Source organism: Triticum dicoccoides, chromosome 5B, assembly GCF_002162155.2.
Source record: "Triticum dicoccoides isolate Atlit2015 ecotype Zavitan chromosome 5B, WEW_v2.0, whole genome shotgun sequence".
NCBI lineage: Eukaryota > Viridiplantae > Streptophyta > Magnoliopsida > Poales > Poaceae > Triticum > Triticum dicoccoides.
The window spans coordinates 506150538-506168844 of record NC_041389.1 but is presented as its reverse complement, the minus strand read 5'-3'; the positions used below and the strand labels follow the sequence as shown (position 1 = coordinate 506168844).

Genomic DNA, 18307 nt, shown 5'->3' with positions numbered 1-18307 from the left:
TGCTTGTCTTTGACTTGTGAACTGCTGGACGATTTTGTTGTCACCGCAATGAGATTTCATGTTGATGCCATAAATAGGATAGGACGATCCAGGTCTTTGATTTAATAAGTGAGATTAGACGGCAGACCAATCGAGGGGCCCTCCATCGGCCGGCGTGTAGCTCTGCAATATAAAGAGTACTACGTGAAACTACCTGCTGATGCGTACATGTTGATAATGGACGCCGCTCCACTGCACCTTGCCATTGGTTCATTGACATGCGGGTCACTGGTCTCCACTTCCAGTTATATATACGTCCCATCCTCCTCTCAAGCTCCAACACCGCTCACTAGCTCCGACCTTCCCATTTACTTGTCTTGGATTTGTGTAGATACAGTTGTATCTAGACTCATTTTAGTGCTAGATACATTCATATCTAGACAAATCTAAGACGAATAATTCGGAGCGGAGGGAGTACCTCGCTATACTACAACCCACTCTCGACGAGTGATGGACACCGTCGGCGCCTGGCCGCATTTTGAGGGGCAAGAGTACATGACGGTGTGGCCGGAGGAGGAGTACCGGACGGTGTGGTCCGAGCCGCCGAAGCGGCGGGCGGGCCGGAACAAGCTGCAGGAGACGCGCCACCCGGTGTACCGCGGCGTGCGCCGCCGTGGCCGGGAAGGGCAGTGGGTGTGGGTGTGCGAGCTACGCGTGCCGGCCGCCGGAAGCCGGGTTTACTCCAGGATCTGGCTCGGCACCTTCGCCGACCCCGAGATGGCGGCGCGCGCGCACGACTCGGCCGCGCTGGCGCTGTCCGGCCGCGATGCGTGCCTCAACTTCGCCGACTCCGCCTGGCGGATGATGCCCGTCCACGCGGCCGGGTCGTTCAAGATGGCCGCCGCGCAGGAGATCAAGGACGCCGTGGCCGTCGCCCTCAAGGCGTTCCAGGAGCTGCAGTGCCCTGCCGATGTGTCAAAGGCGCCATCCTCCACGTCCGAGGAGAGCGCGCCGTCCATTACCTCCAGCGACTTGTCTGGGCTGGACGACGAGCACTGGATCGGCGGCATGGACGCCGGGTCGTACTACGCAAACTTGGCGCAGGGCATGCTCATGGAGCCGCCGGCCGCCGGAGGGTGGCGGGAGGACCGCGAACAGGACGACGGCGTCGGCACGTCGCTGTGGACCTACTAGTTGGACGGATTTGGATGTGTAAGGTTGTAAAGAGCAGTACTGTGTTTTTACCAGATGTGGGAAGAAGAGAGAGTAAAGGCCTGTTCGGTATCTCGCCAGTTTCAAAACTCCGCTCCGTGCTAGGAGCTGGTTCCGAGCCACTCCGTAGGATTCCACTGCCGCTCCCTCCGCTCCGGGAGTCGCAGCCGTGGAGCCGAGTGAATCCGAACAGGGCTTAAGCGTCGGGGGAAAGGTTTTCCTTAAATGTGAAAGCTCTCGGTTTCTACTCTCGGAAGGGCACACCTGAGCTTCTTTTTTTTTTACACCTGAGCTTCTTTGTTTATTCAATAATTTAAATAGTGCTCCATCCGGGTTTTTTTTTTCATATAAGTTTTGGTCAAAGTCAAGCTTTGTAAAGTTTAATTAATTTTATATTAAAAAATATCAATATTCATAATACTCTTTCCGTTTCAAAATAAGTGTCTCAACTTTTAACTAGCTCCAGTACATTTGTACCAGTTCAAGACACTTATTTTGGGACGGAGGGAGTATGAAATCAATATTATCAGATGCACCATGAAATGTATTTTCATACTATATAGTTTTAGTATCGTAGATGTTTCTATTTTTAATATAAATTTGATCAAATTTTATGTAGTTTAACTTTGATCAAATTTTATAAGCGGAGTAAAGATAAACGGAGGAAGTACCCCCACACTGTACATGCAGAAACGAGGCAGTGTAGCACTAGATCAATCATTCGATCCATGGAAATGGACCAATGACATGAATGGACGACACAGCTCGATGTAGTACTCTTTTTGGACGGCCCCGCAATATAATTCAACGCGAGGTACAGTTCGTTCATGTGTGATGGCCAGAATTGGCAGGCACCCACAAATATCTCAAGAACAGGGGTATAGCCGGTAACTTCCGTCGGGACCGGGTGTTCATATTCACTTTTTCCGCTAGACACATCCGTATTTATTTGATCGTCAAGTAATTTCGGACGAATGAAGTATTTATCTATTATTTTAACGGAAAACATACACTATGACTATTTTGCTAAGTTGGAGAAAACCGAGAAAATGAGCAACAAAAATACATGACAAAACCACTTTATATGACATTAACAGCCACTAATCGCTCATGGGCGATGTCTTCTTTTGGCTTTTGCCATGGAAGCAACGTCCAAAAAGATGTAACCTGCTCACCCCCTTGAACCATGCAGCTGATTTTTGTATGACTGGACCAGGAATTGGTTTTTCTTTTTCTTGAAGCATATTGTTTCTTGATTAGTGTATTTGTCTAACTGTTTCTTGATTAGTGTGCTGGTTCGAAATTCTGAAGATACCCTAGTAGTCACATGTATGGTGCATTGATCATACCCAAGTAGTGATTCCGATTTAGTTTGTTCGTTTTCACATTTTGAGGAATAAAACTGTGGAGATATATTACTTTTGCTTGGAGCTCTTTGAAAATTCTCTCTAAGTATACACAATTCTATGTCTATGCACTTATCCAGATTATATTTTGTGCCCTTTTAACATTTCACAACATCATATGGTGAGCAAATAGTTTTTGTTTGAGAAAAATTCATTGTAGGTCCCTAAACTTGCCCCGGTGCCACTTTAGTCCCCGTAGTTTAAAATACCTGAAATACAATCCCTAAGCTTGTCCAGGGGTTCACATACGGTCCAAAGTATGGTTTTGTGTACGTATTTCTTCGAGCTGGCATAGGTCGACCGGTCAATCACCATGTGGCGATGACTGTTTGGACTGCGTGGCATCATATTTTGTAAAAAAGAATTGCTGCATGCAAGGGCTCACCTATCAGCTCCCGAGGAGAAATAGAAGAGAAAAACTACTGTTGAGATTCGAAGCTGAGACGTACTGTAGGTAGCCCACGCATGCTGAGCACGACAAAGCGATGATCGCGTTATTGCACAGGCCTCAATCATTTTGTACTAGTTTCGACACGCTGGGCAAAAACGCTCCTATGAGAGATTTTATGAGGATATTAATAAACGTTGGGCCCAGCGAGACCAGCACATTGAGTTACTCCTTTCTTTTATCAGGATATTAATACATTTTTTTACAATTACATATTACTATTATTAAGTGCCAAACACCAGACTAGAACTAGAACACACGACACAAATTTTCTGTGTCTAGTGTCTTCACTCAGGACCACAAGCATGCACAAATATTGTGCATCCTCATTGTATTTTTCAAATAAGCAACTATTAAGCAATATGCACAACACACCGTTGTTTTAATTTATTGCAAATATTGATTGTATTTAAAAAAACACTGTTATTTAAAAAGTTGACAACATGTATTAAAAATTATTGTGTAATCATAATCAATTTATAATTGCATTAAAACTGTTCAAATTGTATTAAAAAATTCAATGTGTTTTTTGAAATGCAAGATTTATTTTGCACAATAAGTTTTAAATCATGATGAACATTTTTTGAAATACACATCCTAATTTTTTAATGCATGACGAACATTTTAAAAAATACATTTAAAATTTTGAATCCATTTACAAATTTATGAGTAGTATAAACGAGTAGGCGCCTAAACTAAAACGCGAGCAACGCTGTTGGCGAGTGGTTATTGTGCGCGAGCTATCTTCAAAGTTCACAGGTTTGAATCCTTCTTTTTCGTTTGTTTTACTACTTTTTGTCCAATTTGGTAGAAACTTTATAAAGAGTTTGATTCTATGGAGACTTGCGAACAAAAAAAAAAGTTCTCTCGCAGGAGCCTTTTTGTCCGGCGTGTCAAAACTAGTACAAAAAGATATAGGCCTGTTCAGCTAAGTGACTATCGCTTGTCGTAGTGGTTAGCGTCACGTGGTGATTGACCAGTCAACATATGCCAGCTCAATGAAATACACACACACAACCATATTTGGACTATATATGAACCTCTAGAATAAGTTTAAGGATCGTATTTCGAGTATATAAAGTGTCGAGACTAAAGTGGTCACCCGAGCAAGTTTAGGGACCTTGAGTGAGGTTTTCTTATTTCCAAAGTAGTACGTCTCCTCGCTAGGGTAGCTCGGTTGCCCGTTCTTCTTATCAACTCCTTTTTCCCGTTGCCCCTTGCCAGTTCTGGTCAGCACACATGGACGAATACAGAACGGAGTTCCTAAAAAAAGAAATAGTGCGGAGTGGAGTACCTTCTAGCTTTGGAATACATCTGCAAGCCGTCCAAATCCATCATTTTCAGAAGTTGTCAACCAACAGTGACGTTCTTCAATGTATCATTTTCTTTTCATAAAATATTTGATACGTTTCTTTTTTCAAACTAATACTCTCTTTGATTTGGATTCATGGACAATAATAATTGATGGGTGTAAATAAGCAATCTAGCCCTTTCTCCCAAAAATAGAAACCGGAAACTTGCTACATACACAATTAAGAAACAAACTGCCTGCCGAGAACGGCCATAGAGAGGACGGGCTCGCCTGCTCCCGGAACGCAAACGAATAGTATAGAGGCGCGTGTGTGCGTGTATTGAATGCAAGCGTATAGATAAGCAAAGGACACGGCCCATCAAACAGTATCATACAGTCAAGGCGCCGTCTATACAGACAGCAGGATGACGGTACACCATGCATGTGTTCTGTTGGTACATGACGCTGGGGAAATGGTAGATAAGGATTGCCACGGTTGTGGTCCGTTACACAAATGGCGTACTGGTAAACGATAATCATCTATGCAAGTGTGGGGATATCCAAGTGTGGGAGTACCAGCTCACAACCCCTCCCCCCAACCCTCACTGGGCGCTTAGGAAAAAACACATCTATCCCTTCGGGTGCCGCAGAACGGCAGAAGTCAATAAGCTCGGAGCCATGGCGACGATGGAGGCGGGAGATGAGGGATTCGAGTTCCTATCATATCCGGTTGACAGGTATGGTCCGCACGGCCGTTTTTCCTTTGTAGTGGCTGCCACTCTAACTACGCCGGCAGCTTGGTACTGCGCTCCTTTCTTCTCCACAGGTTTCCCCTACCGGATCTTGCCGCTGGCGATTGCAATGCATACTGGCCGGCGAAACCAATCAAACTCTGGTCTGCGTGGCTGCTGATTCGAGCGTTGGTGATGTGGTGATGCATCGCTGACAGTACAGCTAGATTTAAAGAGCACTCGCGAGGGGGTGGCCTTGTCCGCACCCAACTCAGAGCAGTCAACTGACAAAGATGATCGTCAGGCGCCCGATTGGACCAAGAGGTATATTCTAGTTCGGATATCGCATAAATTTGGGTACGTTATCTGAATTTTTTTGTGCTGAATCATATCGATCTCTGTTGTTATGTGGGGGAGACAGGTTGTGTGATCGTAGTTACATGAGTTTCTTTTTTCATTTTTCGATTATGTACCAGTGAAAACGTTTCTCAATTTGCACAGGGTACGCATTGGACATTCACCTACCGAACATCCACCCTGTGCTAGCAGATTTAGTGCCATGGCGAAAACATTGGAATGTTATGCAGACAAAAAGGCTGATACAGTCATAGTTCCTGCAATTGGAAGTAATTTTGATTCACTGGGAGAAGCATATGCCTATTAACAATTTGTATTCCTGGGAAATTGGGTTCGGAATTAGGTACATCAAGAGCAGACTCGACATCGACAGGACAAAATGTATGCAGGATATTGGTTGCTCGGTAAGCATTGTTTTCAATTCAATACCAACAAAACACACTAGCTGATGCATCAGTCCTATGCTTGTGGCACCAACTAAATAAGCTAACACATTGGTCTTTGCTGCAACATTGGTCTTTGCTGCAACCATTTGCAGGGGATCCCAAAAGGAACACACGATCTTACCGGTGCTGGTGCCCCGCGATGATTTGGTTACTCCGGTTAAACGACAATGGCTAGTACATAGGCATGCATAAGCCAGCACACGAAAACTCATTGATGGAAAAGTATGGTGTGAAGTTATATATGAATCAATCCAGTACAAAGTAGAGGAGATCAGTAAAGGGGAAAACCTATTTTATGCGGTGATATCATCCAGAGAAACACGAGAAGTGGTGCAGGGTTGTGTATAAAGTGGAATTTGTTGAGGAGGGGAGGGACCTGATATGTGAGTGCTAATTCTGAGCACACAGGCTTCTTGTGCTGCCATTTAGTTAAGGTAACGAAAAAACCATCCCTTCTAACCCAGGTTTCTTTTTGTTGAACACCATAATTAAGCGTAGCAGCTATGTGATTGCGGGTCCTCGATTTCCTCAGTATAGACCAGATACCAGCAAAGCATATTTTGAAATGTTGGACAAAAGTTGCAAGTAATGCCAACCACTTGTCACATCTTCAAAAGGATAGCATTTCTGTGAACTCAATAACATTCAGGTACTCAAATCTGTACACACATGCTCTTGAGGTTGTGAGACTGGGAGATGCAAACACTGAATATTTTGAAGACAACAATATTTTGAAGACAACAGTGGATAATTTGACACGTATAGCCGCTGTGCGGGATGGAATGGGGTTGGAAGACAAAATTCAGGCAAACAAGGGGAAAGACAAAGAAGTGTTCCCAGCGTGCGCAACCGACAACAGGTGTGGAAGCGATGTTGAAGGTAGTGCAATTGGTAATTTCGTAGGTCTAAAAGCTCCAGAATGGAAAGGAAAGACTGGTCGACCAACCACAAGCAGGGAATAAGCCTCCATCTGATGATCGCGGCGCAAAAAGTAAGAAGTACAAATGGGCAACAAATGCACAAGCTGACGGATGCAGTACAAGTAAACGCACTCGCTTCTTTAGTATATGTCGGGAGCCAGGTCACAAGAGCACCACATGTCCACAGAGAAGTGATCTTCCTCAAAAAGAAAGAAAAGAGGCAAAATGTTCAGACTGTGGCGTCGGTGGTCACAGGAAGAACACTTGCAACAAGCCAAAGGTCGTGCTGCATGTTGTTGAAAATGCTACTTTAGAGGCAAATGCAATTTTTGGGTGACTTCGTTTAGATTCAGTATTTATGTTCTGTGTTGTTGAGGGCTCCATAGCCGCTAACTGTAAGATTGTGTTGTTGTAATATTAACTACTACAGTTGTTAGTTGTGCTCACTTTGTCACTGGGATGTGTTTATCATCTAAGGAATTATGTACGAAGTTACCTACTGTTCACCTTGAATTTCACTGCGTTTTTAAAATTTAATATACAGTCTGTCTGAACTACTACCTTCTGTGAGCGAAAATATATTTGGTTTTCTCTTATCCCCTCTTGTGAAATTGTTTGGCATCAGTTTCCCTACACTACTGAGCAGAGGTAGCAGTGATTCAATGTGTCTGTCACCTAACAGGTGTCAACACAGCCCCTGATGTATGCCATGGGCAAGGGAATCCGTTTAGTTTGAATTTCGAACTCTTTGAGAGGGCTCCGAAACCAGAGGTCTACTTAACGAGGGGACTACTTCTCCTTCGCAGGGCCCACATTCATCTACGGCCTATCCCCCGCGATTCAGACGAGCTGTCTGTGTGTCAAAGATGTCTTCTGCTTCCGGCGGGACCGCAGGAGCTCTGTTCGAGCTCAAGTGCCCTTGGTGTCAGCGACGGTCAAGGCCACCATGTTCAAGATGTGATCTATCAAGTTGATGCGGGTAGCGGCAGTGCTCTAGGGGGTGCCGTTTGGGTGCACGAGCGTTGGCTGCTCGAGGTACGTGCCACTCGTTTTTTGTCTTCCGTTCTCCCCCATGCCGATGTGCAACGCAAGAAGCACGGATCAAAGCTGAAGTCCAATCGTTCTAAAAAAAATCTGAAGTCCAATCTCGATTTTCAGCAGTGGAAGAAGTCGGGAACTACGATCCAGAAAAGCAAAATCCACCGCTGGCGTCAACTGCTCCGAGATAGGTAGCTACACCGAATACGTGATCAACCATGGTGTGGAATCCGGCACCAGCACTATGGTGACAATCCACCAGCAAATCGACCAAGACTTGGGGACTGATCCCTGTTTCTTCCTGTGATTTGGGGATTGAGAAGCCGACGTCATTGATAGATCGGGAGTTAAATGGAGTTGATGGGTCGACCCAAACGGATTTCAGTCCCCCAGTCGTCGTTAAGTCTTAAGCCCACAAGTTTTCGACTGCCTACTCTGTTTCTTACCAAACTGGGAAGAACACAACACAACTAGTACAAATATGTACAGTACAACTATGCTCTGCTTAGCTGATGCTGAACGATTAGCTCCACAACAGCGTCTGCGTCTCCGCCACACCGTTGTGCTTGCTGTCCTCTCGCCATGCTCCGGCCTCCGGCGGCTCCACCAGCATCCCCTGCGCCAAGCTCTCGTAGTACGACCCGGCAACCATGCCGCCAAACCACTGTTCGTCGTCGAGCTCCAGCAAGTCGCCTGACGACATGGAGAATAGCGCGCCGCTCGGGACGACGGCCGGCTCCGCCGCCGGGCACGCGACGGGAAGAACAATCTGCTGCCGCTGGAACGCGAAGGACGGCGACGGCGACGGCGGTCTTGATCTCCCGCGCGCTGCCGAAGCCGAAGGAGCCGGCCGCGAGCACGAGCAGCATCCGCCAGGCGGAGTCGGCGAAGTTGAGGCAGGCTTTGCGGCCGGAGAGCGCGAGCACGGCGGCGTCGTGGGCGCGCGCCGCCATCTCGGCGGTGACGAAGGTGCGGAGCCAGAGCCTGGAGCCCCTCATCCCGAGTCAGGGTGCAAGCGGGGCGGGTTGCGGCTGCCCGCCGAACAGCCAAGCGGGAGCCAGCTTTTCCGGCGGCCACAGCAGCTGTCCGCCTTTAGGCCGCTTGATTTTTAGCGAACAAAATGTATCAAACATGCACAGTACCGCGTGAGCTAGCTTTTCCTACTACTACAGACTGCCAGGCAGCCGCATGTATCGTTTGCTCATTCATCAGTAACAAGCTAAACCAGGCCACCCATGTAACATCCAGTTACATTTTCTGAAAAGACAGTGTACAGCAGGATAAGTTCTAAAATGACAGAAAATGATGTTGAAACATTCAGTGAACTTTTGTGCAGCAGGATAAGTTCTAAAATAATATTCATTAACATTCTCTAGAAGACAATGTACAGCAGGAGAAGTTCTGAAATGGCAGAAAAAGACAATGAATTCTCCTGGAGAACCCTCTGAACTCTGAAACATGTTGCTCATTTTGTGAATTCAACTAGATAGCATGAATTTAATTAACTACTGCAGCTAAACCAGGCCACCCCTGATATGGAAGTGACTGATAATTATAATACAACTAGACCCAAAACATGTTCTAGATCATTACAATTGATGTCCATTAAGCATCTCTTTCACTGGGAATCTCCAACTGGTTCATGAATCCTGTTGCACCACCTACATAGGAAAGAGTTTCAAAGTATTAATGTACAAATAGGCAAGAGTTTCAAGAATTGATGTACATTCTAGAAAACTTATCAAGGTCTGACAAAGGTTTAAATGATCTAGAAAACTATTAATGCAAACCAGTACAATATGCTGCTTCTCATAACTCAAATAGTTGCATCTACAACCGACAAACTTAGAAGCCAATCACAATAATATGCAGCAGAACCATCACATCTCATGGCTACAGAAACAGAACTGTTCATGTATCTCACCTTGAGAAAAACTGCCCTCCATCAATGCACTAAAACTACCATTTTACAGTTCTATAGTGCATATGACAATAGGTGTAGCAAAGAATTTACTTCAATTGTTATATAAAGAACTTTTCAACTTGGCCACAGAAACAGAACTGGTGGCATGAGCTAATGTGATGTCAAAAACTAATATTTTTCTAGATCATAAGAATTACATAAACACTACCACACAGCCATGAGGACGGAACACAACCATCAAGATTTAAAGATGATAATATGTATTTCAAGATTAGGCTTACCTAATGTTGCAATCAATGAGCATCAATATCAGCATTTGTTCCATAAATAACATCGTTTATTATCGTGCCAACATGATTAGTTCCTGCAATGAGAGAAAAAAACGTTACAAGTTATATCATCATAACACTAAAGAATGCCAAATATCACTAAAAAGAGAGTTTGTTACCTCGAGGTCGCATCCAATCTTGTAGACAGATTAATGCCTCTATAGTGGTTTCTATCATTCTGCTCCTATAGTCACTCAGTATTCTTCCTCCGGTGGAGAAGGCTGACTCTGATGCTACAGAAGATGCAGGTGCAGCCAGAACATCCTTTGCTTTCCGAGATACTATGGGGTATTTGTGTGCATTTGTGCACCACCAGGATAGTATGTCGAAGCCATCTTCTTGCAGGCAAATTTCATCTTTTAGGTAAATATCAAGTTCACTCAGCTTTGCTCGATTTTGTTGATGTTGTTGAACATGCTTGTTCCATTGATCCCATGGGTTATCAGTACTTGTACCAACATTGCTGGTTCCTTGATCATTTCCCATACTTGAGTCACCCTCATGCACAGAATATTCAACAAATAAATCTTTGAAAGTTCTCTTCACTTTAGCAAGATATCTCATTGCGTCACTTTCAAGTCCAAATTTCAAGCAAAACTCCAAGAATTTGAACTTGTATCTTGATCGAGTATGACCGGAATACAAATGGTCAAGAATGAAAGCTTCCAATACTTCATGAACTTTTCTTGCATTGCTTCAACCATGGATTTGATGACAATATCGGTCTGGTTGGCCTCTCTTTGCAATGTTAGATGAATTTTCCAAAGTTGGTGGAAATACAAATGAGCCGTTGGATATAATGTACCAGATACCACCATAGTTGCGTCAAGGAAAAGCTCTAACAAGCTGCAAACAGATTGTGCCGTTTCCCATTCAACATTTGTAGGTTGACATGTAAATGTTGTGTCCTGCAACTTCATAGCGGTGAATGCTCTCCTATACTCTAGGGCTGTTTTGATCATCAAATGCGTTGAATTCCACCGTGTGACAATGTCTAGAGATAGGCTCTTTTTGCAACCAATGCCTTCTTGTGCAACTATTTCCTTAAATTTCTGTTTCCGAGTGGGGGAGCTTCTCACAAACTTGATGCTTTCCCTGATATTATCCACTGCTTTGCATGTAATCTCCAACCCATCTTGGACAATAAGGTTGATCACATGAGCTGCACATCGACCATGTAAAAGATCTCCTTTACAAGGTACGAAATTCTTTCCTAGCAGATTGGATTTGATGTACTTCACACACGAGTTGTTATTTGATGCATTGTCTAGCGTGATGGAGAAAATCTTCTTTGGCAAACCCCAATATTGCATGCATTCTAACATGATATTAAATAAACTTGGTCCATTATGTGGTGTTTCTGCCTCGCAAAACCAAATCACTTTTTTCCGCAATTTCCACTTCGTCGTACTAACAAAATGGCATGTTATACACATATAGCTCACGGCTTGACTTGAAGTCCACATGTCGGCGGTTAAAGAGACACAAGAGGTTAAGTTCTGTATAGCCTCTCGAAACTTTTCCCTTTGTTCATGAAATAGCATGAGGCAATCAACTCTTATTGTCGTCCTAGACACCACCTCAAATGTGGGATTCAGACAATACACAAATCTTCTAAATCCCTCGTATTCCACAAAAGAGAATGGCAATTCATGAACAACAATCATCCTCACCAACTCCCAATGAGCTCTCTCGGGGTCATAGTTCCATTTCTCTAGACTATTTGGATCAGGTTGTGGCATGGCTGATTTAACTGAGTCAAGAAACTCATTGATCTTGGCTCTTTCCTCGCAAACTAACAAATGCCTAATGCAATGACTAGTACCATTTGCTCTTGTACAACCAGAAACTCTCTTGCAATGTTTACAGTGTGCTTCCTTGAGTTTGTTGCCATCATACACAGGATCATAATCATTCCAGATTTCAGATTTAAGTTTCCTTCTTTTTCTTTTATGTGAAAGACCTACGGAATTTGAGATGAACAAATAACTTATGCCAAGACATTTGAGATATGCGCACAATTGACATTACAACTTAACATGTGTGTGCAGAATAGACATTAAAACTTACAAGGAATCTGAGGCAGTGTTGGCGACGATCGTTTCACACCTAATCTTGGAGATGCCTGAGATAACACGACATTAACCCCTGGGGATCCCACTATGGGCACAACTAACGGTGACCTCAACCTCTTCTTTGGTGGGGGTTTTGGGAGTCTTTGCTTTTCTCCTGAGTAACCTGTTTTCAATCACACAAATAATGCATAAGTAAGAGCACAATTTTCATGTTGTTGTATCTGGTTGCAAACAAAACTGGGCCCAATTGCAAATAATATATAAGTTAACATTTGCATTTCCAATCTCTACATCTAGTAGTATATATAACTAGTCTCCAGCTTTTCTCGAGCTCTCATGTATGCAAACATATGAACTATTCCAAAGCACTATCTCAGTTCACCCTCTCTCTGTCCAAGCTACTATTACATAGAGAGTAGATGACCCATCAAGATTAAAAGGCAAGGGAGCACCATGTACCTTGGTGAGGATCTTGGGTCACTGGGACAAGGGAGCAAAGTGTTGTAGCTGCATCGACTTATTCAGTGGACGCATGCCCTTTGTTCTTGGATGCATGCCCTTTGTTCTTGGAGGAGAGGAAAGGGCGCGACAAGGTTGCAGGAGCCCTTGCTGAAGCGGACGGTGACGTAACAGCAGCTCCAATCAAGGAGGGAAACGATGGAGAAACAACAGCTTCAGCATGTGAGGGAGGCGGTGGAGGGACAACATCTCCATCGAGGATTTCTGTAGGGCAGTCCCGATGTGGAGATGGCGCCATCGACCCCACCATGATTGCTCAATAAACAAGGAGTTCTTCTGACCGTATATCACTGGAACACAAGGAACCTACACCCAGGCAAAACATACATGAGCACTGCATCATATACATCAACTTAATGAGAATACTAAAGATGATCCACAACAGCCGCAGAGATACTATCGAAATTACAATGAACCATGAAGCAAAAATTCAGCAGAAGAGGAAGTTTAGAACATGAGAGATAAAACTCAATTTTCGTGACAGAACAGCTACACAATAGACAGACTCCAAGCACATGATTTACTGTGTATCTGAATTTTATTGGTTGCGTATCTGAGCTTTGCTAATAAACCAAACAACATAGCTAAGAGAGTGCATACACATCAGCAGCGTATGGAGTATCTCTCTCTGCAAAATTGCTCCATGCCGAAGCATCGCTGTCTCTCTCTCACCAGCAGCAGCGTATGGAGCAGCCGATCTGTCTAGCGTATGGAGCAGCGTATGGAGCAGCCGATCTGTCTAGCGTATGGAGGCGCAGCCGATCTCTATCTCACGCACACACACATAGGCGAAGCCTGCTGGCCTGCCCCAGCGTCCCCGCGCATCGACCTCCGGCTGCCAGCCCCGGCCGTCGACGAACAAGAAAAAGCGGGCACGAATCAGGCATAAGCATCAGCATCAGCACGGACGTACCAAGATTTGGAGGGGACCTGGCGGTTGCTCCGGAGGCGGGGGTGGCCGGGAGGTGGAGAAGAGCTTGCGGAGGGCGTCGGCGGCGAGGAGCAGGCCGTCGTCGAGCAGGTGGCGACGGAGAAGCGTTAGGTGGGCGAAGCAGCCGCCGCCGCTGCCATCGTGGGTAGGCACGAAGCAAGGTTAGGACTTATGCGGGATATGCGGGATATGCGGCAAGCCCGCTGGACTCAGCGGCGTGACCGCCTGGGCCCGTTACACACGACGCGGTCAGTCCAACAGCATTTTGCGGGCTATTTTTGCGGGGCGGCATGGCGGCCGAGCGGGATGTCCCGCGTCGCTTGCACCCTGAATCCCGAGCACGCGCACCTCGCAGACCCACCTCCCGGCGGGCCCCCGCTGCCGCACGCCGCGGTACAGCGGGTGGCGCGTCTCCTGGAACTTGGTCCGCCCCGCGGGCCGCTTCGGCGGCTCCGACCTCACCGTCCCGTGCTGCTGCTCCTGCTGACCAGACGACATCTAGATGCTGCTTGTAAGTGCTGGAAGAATCAGCAGCTGTGTTGAGAGGTTTGATCGATGGATCGATGGAGTTCTGTCTGAGAAAAATGAGAAGTGAGACGGGGGAGTATATATAGGCTGATGGTAGGTGGTTACCTGGCGCCAGCAGAAGAAGGCAGACTCATGGCGCGCGTTCCACTTCCTCTCTTGGTTACTAGATCGGGGTCGCGCCTTAGCGCGAGGGTGCCGGTCTTAATGACGGGGCCGAGTGGGTAAAGATCAGATGCTATGATGCATTAGTAGAAAGGATAGTAAGTGCAGCTTGCCGCAACCCACCTGATCCAATTGTATCAGTCCGGTAATATTCGTATAGAATATATATATATATATATATATATATATATATATGTATATATATATATATATGTATGTATATATATGTTTCAGGATGGGCATGTACATAGGGCAAGATTCAGTACAAATATCAATCCACTAACAGGAAATAATGTTCATCTAAGGTTGTCTGAATTTCAGTTTCACATGAATATATATGTACTAATAGACTACCACTATTTGCTCCAGAAGGTGTCGTGAATGGTCCTCGAATGTGTTCTTTATGCTGAGCCTTACAGCGAAGGATGAACGGGATCAGGCAATCAAAGAGTCAGTGGTGTATCAGTTTGATATGAATATATGCTCGCTAAAAGACTTCCACTATTTGCAGCAGAAGGCACCAAATATGGTCATCAACTGCGTTCTTCCCTCCAAGCTCTCTCACGGTCCTCTTAAATTGGTACTTCTTGTCAATACCCAGCTGGCTGTTTAGATTTCCTTGTGTGATTGTGGCTCTCTGAGTAATCAATCATACAAAGTGTTAGTTTTGTTTCAGGGAGAAACAACAATTACTGAACAGAAGACTCAGGCTGAAGTCTGTTTGGATCGCTTCCTCACAGATTATTGCCTGGCCTGGCATGTGCCTGGTTGTTGCCTGGAAAGTGTTTGGTTGATGTCCAGAAGATGCCTGAGCTAGCCTGGCCTGGGAGTTCCCACTGTATGTTTAGCCTGGCTAAATAGGTATGTGATGTGATTAGCCTGGCCCAGGCATTGAAAAAGGGACGCCTGGGGGATGCCTGGAGAGTACGACAGCAGCCTGAGAATACTAATAAAGTATTAGCACATGCATATTGTTGACTTGATGCTGTACCAGGCTAGGCTACGAACAAAACACTACTATCAGACTCAAGCCTGGCCAGGCAAAAAACGCATGTTGTTTCAGGGTCGGTCCAGGCGCCGGTTTGTCCCAGGCACAAGACTGAGGACACCAACCAAATTGACCCTTAGTGCAGAGCAGCCATGACAAATAGAGCAGTGCATGTCTATTAAGCAAGGAACGGCAACGTGTGCTTTATACTAATCCAACAAATTCCGATCCATAAGCGGTCATAACAAATAGGGGTGGGAACTAACACCTCATTGTCATTAATCTGTATGCGGTCATTGATGTTTGCTCCATTCATCCTACATTTGTCAGTTGAGTTTCACAACTGTCTGAATCAACAAGCTATTTACCATTATTGCACAATGCAGTTGATAGTGGATTTGCTTGCTAGTACAAATGTAAACACAACCTTGCTATAATTATTTTTACAGGCTATAGTTCAATTAGAAACAGACATTTCCAACAAAAGGTTCACTTGAGATCGTACTTGTTCTTATAAATTATTATACACTGCATTATTGATCATTGACAGAGTTTTGTTAGTCTTTTTTTTTCTTTTGGAGTATAAAGGAACTAACAAACATATAATATAAGTTTAATCAATCTTAATTAGGTCTCTGTGAATGTTTACTCGGCCAAAATTTTAAATAAGATCACATTAATTCGGTTAATTTTTAATAGTCAAAGAAACCAAGAACCAATCGGAGCTAGATATATGCACCAAAAATGACACATTAATTCAATTAAGCATGCACCATAAAGACAGATTAGTTGTTCTTCTAATTTTGCACCCATGTTGTGGCAGAGAAGCGTACACGAAGGGAGCTAGATATTTGTTGTTTGGCACATCGATTTCAGCTGTATATACCATATGCCAATACATTTAAAAAATGAGAAGAAATGAAAGAAACGGTGAGTACTGATGAATATGGCTAATGTCTAAAGATACTAATCACAATCACAATTCCCTTTAGAGGATAACTGATTATCACCAACTTGTGGGGAAAAGGTCGCAGCTGACCTATGGCATAGGGTTGGCATAAAAAGAAGTAGGAGGTCATCATTTCCCATACTTGAACATGCCGCCACCAGCCAATTAACATTCCATTACTCCTGAAAAATTATAAAGAAAACAAAAATTAATGCTTTGTGACTGACCAGCAAGAATTAGAAAACAAATTCATATATGCAAAGGTGCTCTGAACCCAAATCTTTTCTTCATAAACATGGAGAAACTCTCGTGAACAGAGTAAGCTTGCGTCAGATAAAAAGATATTATAAGAAAGAACACCAGATAAGAGCTAACAAAATTAAATTTAGAATATATGCTAGCAAAACAATAACTGTACAAAAATATTGTGGGACAAATCGAATTCATATAGGCCACTAACTAAACTGACAGGAACCAAACATGCATGGACTGAACTCTTCAGCAAAATAATATGTCTATTCAAAGCTATATGTTTCCAGATTGTTTAGGATTACTTTAACTGCTAGCAAAACATTATGTTAAATAATAAGAAAAGAAAGCTTCCCAGTTCATATGGATAGATATATGTCTAAGAATAAAAGAAAGCTTCCCAATTCGTATGGATCAGGTATGAGCTGAGCCATAAATCGTGTATCTGATATACATGTACTGATGTAAATAAATCAATATGTACAAAGAAAATTCCCCTTGCGCTAGGTAACATGATCCCTTCAGTTCTCAAGTAAGAGAAAGCTTCTCAGTCTATAAATAGAAAACTATCAAATGGGGGCTACTGCTACCAAAGGCATGCCAATCGATACTCGAGGATCTGTGGGCAAGAGCTGCGGCGTGTTGAACAGCATGGGCACTTGGATCTGTGTCAACGACCTGGTGATGCCGAGCAGTGCATGGATGCAGACCGCTACACCCCCACCTCATCACATTTTAGCATCAACCAAACCAGGCCCTGTAAGCTAACGCGATGGAAAGAATAGAGATCAGGGAGTGGAGAGAGCCTTACCGGTGGGTGAGACGACGATATGGTGTGGAAGGAGGGGCAAGAGAGAACTGGCTGGCACGTCGTGCTGGAGAGGTGGCCAGGCCTGGATGCATCTTTCCAACGGAGATCTAATCCCCAGTGCGCCCATCATCAGCCGCTTGCGGTGGACCTCCTTGACTCGTACGCCATCTGCAGAGCGCCTCCATCAGCCGCTCCCTTGGCAGTATCTAAAGAAATGGATGCAAATTTGTTATGGAAACGGTAGATGATTGACATGAGGTGGTATTCTCCTGTTGCTAGGAGGGCATCTCTAACATCTGCCCCTTTGTCCTAAAACACAAGGCAAATATGAGCAAACATGCAGTCTATGTAGATACCATAGTTACTTGCATAAGTAAATCCATTTATCTAAAAATGTATAAAGCCACGAACAATGATATCTCTTGTCCACTTACAAAAGGCTACTATGGTGCTTCTCACTAAGACATGGTCACCCTAGTGAGTCAATCACAGCTATTATCACTTGAAATAAAGACCATGAATCACAACGCGATTCAGGATTAAGGTAATAAAACACTCACACTGATTTAGATAATACAAAAGGGTGAACAGACACCTTAGGTGTGCATATTCCAAGCACTCAACCAATCGGATACTTAAAAATTCTGTAAGCAAATCATAATCAGACCTCCATGAGAAGAAATTAAACCGTCTTGTAAGCACACTCTCCAAAAATCAGTGCTAGAGGTTTTAAATTGAGAGAATTCCTTCTATGACACTACTCCTAAAATATAATGCCTTATGTGACACTCCCAACTTTTTGCTTCCTTCTATGGCCACTTGTGTAAAATTTATGCCTCACATGACACTCTAGTATATTTTTAGAGCTAACGCTGTCAACTTTTCACATGCAAAGTCACTTTTGCCCCTGGTGCAATGTGTGATAAAAAATACAAGAAATATTGTTGTACTATGTAATATGTAATATTGTTGTACTAATTCAAAAAAAAATCAAAAAATCGGCAAAACCTCCCC

At 44.2% G+C, this 18307-nt stretch overlaps 1 protein-coding gene, 1 long non-coding RNA gene and 1 pseudogene across 2 annotated transcripts; 2 read left to right on the top strand and 1 right to left on the bottom strand.

Moving 5' to 3' along the window:
- Positions 1–468: 468 nt before the first annotated feature.
- LOC119305921 (dehydration-responsive element-binding protein 1B-like) lies at positions 469–1278 on the top strand. Its single transcript, XM_037582310.1, has one exon. The coding sequence runs from the start codon at positions 490–492 to the stop codon at positions 1171–1173; it is 684 nt and encodes a 227-aa protein (XP_037438207.1). The 5' UTR covers positions 469–489; the 3' UTR covers positions 1174–1278.
- Positions 1279–4962: 3684 nt separating this feature from the next.
- On the top strand, positions 4963–7327 carry LOC119311203. The gene is made up of 4 exons (XR_005150935.1): positions 4963–5073; positions 5133–5391; positions 5569–5828; positions 5963–7327. It is a non-coding gene; the product is annotated as an uncharacterized LOC119311203 (long non-coding RNA).
- Positions 7328–8222: 895 nt separating this feature from the next.
- Positions 8223–14113, bottom strand: LOC119311202 (annotated as a pseudogene).
- Between the last annotated feature and the right edge of the window lie 4194 nt (positions 14114–18307).